This window comes from Papilio polytes, unplaced genomic scaffold (genome assembly GCF_000836215.1).
Source record: "Papilio polytes unplaced genomic scaffold, Ppol_1.0 DF824158.1, whole genome shotgun sequence".
NCBI lineage: Eukaryota > Metazoa > Arthropoda > Insecta > Lepidoptera > Papilionidae > Papilio > Papilio polytes.
Genome location: NW_013525046.1, coordinates 2,770,753 through 2,777,013, shown reverse-complemented (window position 1 = coordinate 2,777,013; position 6,261 = coordinate 2,770,753). Strand labels below are relative to the sequence as shown.

General features: G+C 32.2%; 1 protein-coding gene across 1 annotated transcript in view; it reads left to right on the top strand.

Moving 5' to 3' along the window:
• Positions 1-1,244: 1,244 nt before the first annotated feature.
• LOC106111517 (protein groucho-like) overlaps positions 1,245-6,261 on the top strand; it is a 14,674-nt gene continuing 9,657 nt past the window's right edge. Inside the window, exons 1-8 of the mRNA XM_013293635.1 lie at positions 1,245-1,725; positions 1,867-1,964; positions 2,036-2,099; positions 2,178-2,222; positions 2,723-2,860; positions 3,811-3,843; positions 5,666-5,800; positions 6,216-6,254. Of these exons, the coding sequence (XP_013149089.1) occupies positions 1,690-1,725; positions 1,867-1,964; positions 2,036-2,099; positions 2,178-2,222; positions 2,723-2,860; positions 3,811-3,843; positions 5,666-5,800; positions 6,216-6,254 (588 nt within the window). The 5' untranslated portion in view covers positions 1,245-1,689. The remainder of the gene's footprint in view (positions 1,726-1,866; positions 1,965-2,035; positions 2,100-2,177; positions 2,223-2,722; positions 2,861-3,810; positions 3,844-5,665; positions 5,801-6,215; positions 6,255-6,261) is intronic.

Genomic DNA, 6,261 nt, shown 5'->3' with positions numbered 1-6,261 from the left:
TTATTTTATTAACACGTTTTATTGAGAAAATTATATAAATAGATTGATGAAATACTTGCGTGACATTTAAATACAATAAAAATTCCTTCGTGGTGGCTAAATGATAACGTACAAATGTTTGCGAATTGCGCTTGATAATTACGACAAACATGATTGTAAAATTTGCATTGTGTATCGAATTCAAGACAATAACATTAGTTTTATTAGGATTATCATTACAACCAAATTAGATAGTTTTGAGAGGTAGATTTATAATTAAATTTCATATTGATTACAATCGACGACTTTTCGTAAACAACCAGAAAAAAATACTTTAACTGTCTTATATGTTTAGCATTAAAGAAATAATAGATAGGTGACAATATACACATTAATTCTTAACTAATAACTTACCCTTAATCGCGTTAAACTTCCATCCCGTGCAGCGTTGAAGACGGCTGTTTTGAAATCCATAATGGGTCTCTTAGAATACTATAACCACAATTGTTGAAATAGCACTTTAACAACAGCACTTTCTTCTAAAAATAATCATTGAAAAAGCACTCTTTCACAATATATAACAAAGCAACCAACTATTTTATTTCAAAACACTCCGACACTACACTTTCTCATGGAACAGCTGCGCGTCAACGACAATCACAATCTGCCACTGCCATCGAAATGTTAAAAGCCAACCAATCAGGAATAACTACTCAAAATACCAAAGAGTATGTAACACTGAATTTTACTCTATAGGCTGTACACCATGGTATTTTGTGCTTATTCAATTTTCGCCATTTTGGCGCTGACGGTTGCGGTTGAAAATGGTGGTGAGGATACAAACTAATAGTAGAGATAGAATAGGTAACCGATAGGAACTTCGACAGGTGCGTTCAAGTCGGGGCATAGCAAAAGCTGTAATTTCCAAGCAATGACCCCTTCAATCATAAAGATCAGTGTTACACAGAAATAGACTTTTTGTTTGCTTTAGATTGTCTAAGGAAAGCGTTTCATATTTTGAAATTTTTAATTTAAATTAAGGGTAAATAAAAATATGTCTATTTCGAAGAATAACACAGGTCGTCCGTACAATATTTGCGTAAAGCGAGTTGCGTGTGGTCATCTCTTTTCATGCTCGAAACCAATTAGCACTTGTTTTTTTTTTTAAAAAATAATGTGAATAATATCAGAAATATAACTATTTCAATGTGCATAAAATCTAACTAAATCACCTATTTTCAAATTATACGTATAAAGTTACAGTAGTTTGTAGTACGACTATGTGAGCCTTTTACTTTTTGATGAATGAATAAAATGAAAAATGAAGGATGGCGATTGATGGATAGATGACATGACAGCCGAACAAAAATTGCGGCGTGGATTTATGGTTAAATTTTGCGATACAGAAACTGTTATTCGGGAAATAAGTATAAAGTATTTATAACGTATTTCGTACGTTTAAAGCAGTTTTAATAAATATCATCAAAAAGTTATATATGTCAAAATAATGACTGATATTTCAAAAGTTTTGAAGCAAAGTTTGTGCATATCATTGTCCTTAGCGCCTAACTGTGGTTTCCTAGTACACATTAGTTTATAGCAGTGGTTTATAAATTGGAAATGGTGTTTGTAATACATTACCTACACAGTTATAGAAATAACTTTATTTGATTCTTTAATTATTAAATATTTCGTAAGTTTAGTGTCATAATGTATCCGACGCCGACGCGGCATCCGTCTGCCGCGGTAAGGGTTTGTGTTATTTTTTATACTCCCTAAGCTTTTCTTGATAAATAATAAATAAATAATTATTATGGATCGAAAAAGCTTTCTTTTTCTGTACTTTTCGGAAGACAATTTTATTGTGTATATTTTTTTGTTTATCAGGGGCCACAACCCGCGGCAGGACCAATAAAATTTACTATTGCAGATACGTTAGAACGTATAAAAGAAGAATTTAACTTTTTACAAGCTCAATATCATTCGTGAGTAAAGTATATTATTTAATTTCCTTATTTTACTGAAATAATGAGGCTAACTTTTTATTTCTTTGCAGCTTGAAATTAGAATGTGAGAAACTGGCCAATGAGAAAACAGAAATGCAAAGACATTATGTTATGGTAAACTTTATTTCAATTACACATTTACAAATAATGTTTTAAATGCACTAACAATTAATCATTTTTATTTCTTTTCAGTACTATGAAATGTCTTATGGACTGAATGTGGAAATGCATAAACAGGTAAAAAACAGGAAAAAAGTGTATGGTAAACATTGTCTACTGTTGTGACATTTTATTACTGTTTCTTGACCACAATTTTGTCTATGTAGAAAAAAAAACTGGGACAAAGCATCTTATGTGTAATTTGAGACTATATATTTTATCTGTATTAAACTTTGATCAGATGTATTGAACTGTTACACTGATCAAATCATACTTCATACTTATATTATAAATGTGAAAGTTTCGATGGATGGATGGATATTTGTTAGAGGGTGTAGCCTAAACGGCATAATGGATCTTGATGAAATTTGATATTGTAGAGGGTAGTCTGAAAGAACACAGGCTACTTGCTTTTGTTTTTTTTTAATTTAATGTTGATGGAGTCACAGGCGGAAGCTAGTATATTTATACACTAAATTTTCTTTAACAAAACATACACAATATAAATGTCACAACAGTAGAATTTCTTAATTAATGTATTATTTAATAAATAAATTGTAATGGAATGTAATTTTTAGACGGAGATAGCCAAAAGACTAAGCGCTATCATAGGGCAGGTGCTGCCGTTCCTTGCGCAGGAGCACCAGCAGCAAGTAGCGTCAGCCGTGGAGCGAGCTAAGCAGGTCACTATGTCTGAACTTAATGCTATTATCGGGGTAAGTTGATATAGTAATGTTAACTGGGTTTTAAACTTCAATGGCCTTGGTTTTGTTTATTAGAAAGATATTAATGTTCTCTACAGTTAAAAATTGTACTCCAATTATTGGCACTTTTAAAGCATTGAATCAACTTATATTTTTCAACATTTATGGAATTAAATTGCACTATCGTGAATATAAAAATAATTTATGATTAGTAAATATAAATCCAATACAGAAATACTATTTTAGTATCAGTATAGATGTATGCATATATAAATGTTATCCATTTGATGAAATTAATTACTAAAAGGAAATACAGTTCAAGGACAAATAAACAATGTAGCCATTTTATTTATAGCATAGTTTAAATTTAATAATATTACTAATTCTTGCCTATGTTATATATGAATTTTCATAAGATTATTTGTAATGTGAAATTTATTTAAAAAATCCTAGAACTCACAGTGATATAACATACATTTTGTACCAAATGTTTCTGTGATATATGCTTTAAATACCCTTAAGTTTTTGTCTACTTCCTCCTGTCCCACAGAGTTACCTGTAAGAGATTGCTGATAGCAATAACGCCGCCCTTGCGAGAATCTTGTATCTTTGTTGTAGTGTACTTTTTGACTAGCTGTTGCCCGCGACTTCGTCCACGCAATATTAAGATAAAAAGGTCGAAATAGGTCCACCCGTTTCGGAGATTACCCGGAACAAACGCGGCTTGCGGACAGACAGACAAAAATTTTCTGCCCAAAAATCTGTAATTTTTCTTTGCAAATTACAAACAGTAACTCTAGTTTTATTATATGTATAGATATACATATAGATCTGTACAAAAAGTAATAAACAAATGTAAGATATTTAATGCTTTTTATAGCAGTAAATACAGTGCCAATAATTGGAGGTGATAAAATGTATTTTGTATAATTTGGCGTTATCTTGTTAATTGTTGTCCGCAGCAACAACAACAACAGGGCCTACAGCAACTTCTTGTAAGTTAAAATTAATAGAGCTTGTTGTTTTTTATTGTTGTGATTAACTTTTTTTTGTGTTAATTCTATGTTAGCTGCTAGTAGATTGGAGAATTCTAAATGTTAATTTAGATTTCTGCTAAATACTTAGATTCCTAAAGACACCTGTGCATTTTTATTACATGTTTTGTTTCAATAGTGGCCCCAATGGTTGGGCAATTAAGGAGTAAAAGGTTAGCCTAGTATGGACATGTTATAAGAAGGGATGAAACACATGTAACTAGGAGAATGTTAGTTATGAGTGTGGTACACCCGTAGAGGTCGACCTAGAAAGAGATGGACAGAATGTGTGAATGGTGACATGATAAAGAAGGTAGTGATGACTGAGATGATGTATGATAGAGTTATGCCGGTCCTATGGGAGTAGGATAAAGGGAGGGGATAGTTGGGACGATGATTTGTTTCAATAACAAACCAGTTTTTATTTATTTTTATGATATATGATTAAAATTACTTGTGATTTAAAGACAGTTTAATTATAATTAAATTCTATCTCTTAGTTTAACAATGAAACAAATAAAAACCTTTTTACTAAAGGGCTTAAAGCCTACTCTCTCTACTACGATTTTTTTTAAGAAACATGTACTTTGTATCATGATTTTTTTAACAAGACATTGGATAATTTTGTATAACTTATCATTTTACTTATTTATACATCCATACATATGTAAGAACTTTTGTAAGTTGTTATTGAACGAGCACAGATAAAAATGTTTTATAGATTTGGACAGTGGAAATCCACTGTTTGAAACAAGCTGTGTAAATATCTATTGATTGTTTATAATTTAACAACCGTAATGAGCATTTTGTGACGCAGCTGACAATTTTCACATAAGAATCAATAGGAATCAGCTGAATTAATAATGTCTCCATGTTGAAAATTCAAGGATTCATTTCTATATTTACTCTATGTTAATTGTAACTTTTTAAATATGTATTTCCCTGCTTTTATCACATTTAATGCCACTAACTTGCCTTGTGAGTTTACTATTTGAAAATCATAACGGCTTTCAAAATGTTGACTAATAAAATCACGAAAATTGATTAGAGAAATTAACGAATCTGGTTTGAGGAATCAATTCAATCGCGACATTTGAAACAAATAATGCAATCTAAATTAACTACATGCCATTATTTTTACCAATGTTAGTGAACTTGTCAACGAAAAGTAGTTGAACGCATTGCCGGTGTAAGGGGAGAGCGAATGCCCAGGGTGCTTGACAGACAACAGCTTCATAGGTCTTCAAATTACATTCTCATAAGCCTGTTACCCTGCTCCATTAGGTTAGTAAAATATCACATGGGGCGCTATAGAGGTAACAATACTAATTGAATTTAATTTGAATGAAAAATGTTTAATTGGAATAATCTTGAAGCAATTATGTAGTGAAAAATGCACAGACAGTCCATAATGATTAAATTATTTTGCAGTAAAGCGTGACTAATTAATAAGTAATTAACTACACATTAGTTTTTTATCACTGTTAATATCGCTGTAGCGCACTGCACTAGCATGATTTTTGTTTTTGTATCTGTTTTTTATACCAATTGTTTCCTTTCGAGTTAAAAAATAAATGGTGATAATTTTCTTACTAGCCAGAATTTTTTAAGGATAAATTAAGTAATTTCTAGTTGGAATAGACCTGAAATAATTAAATGTAACCTTTTTAATGCTGTAAAGTTTATAAAATTTGAAGTTAATTTGGAATGTATGTTACATTTATTTTGCAGATATATTTTATTGTAATTATGTGTATTTAGTAATGGTATGTTTGATATCCAGCAACAGATTCATGCGTCGGCCGGGTTGCCGCACGGCGTGGGCGCGGGCGCGCTGCTGGGGGCGGGGGGGCTGCTGTTCGCGCCGGGGGCGGGCCCGCACGCCCCGCCGCCGCACCTCCCGCCCCCTGCACACAAGGTACAACCCTGTTCAAATAAGTTTCAGCGACTTTTGACAACCTTGACCCTTACATGCACGATTTATCTTTTTAAATACCATAAATTGAAATAGATTAAGGGAATAAAATGTTTTTTACAAAATAGTCTATAAGAAAAGACTGATGTATAAATGCAATATCATGCATTAAGGGGTAATACTTTCAAAATTAAAAATTTAATGTTACTTCTTACTTTTTACTATTTTATTTCTTACTAATATTGTAAATGCGAAAGTTTAGATGGATGGTTTTTGTACAGCATGTACCCTAAACTGCTAAACGGATCTTGATGAAATTTGGCATAAATGTAGAAGACAGTTTGGAAGAACACAATTGTTTTTTTATTCGACACAGGCGGAGTCGTGAGCGAAAGCTAATTTAGAATATTGTTTCCAGGTGGAGCTCCCTCCCCCCGCGGACATCAAGCCGCCCCTCCACCCCG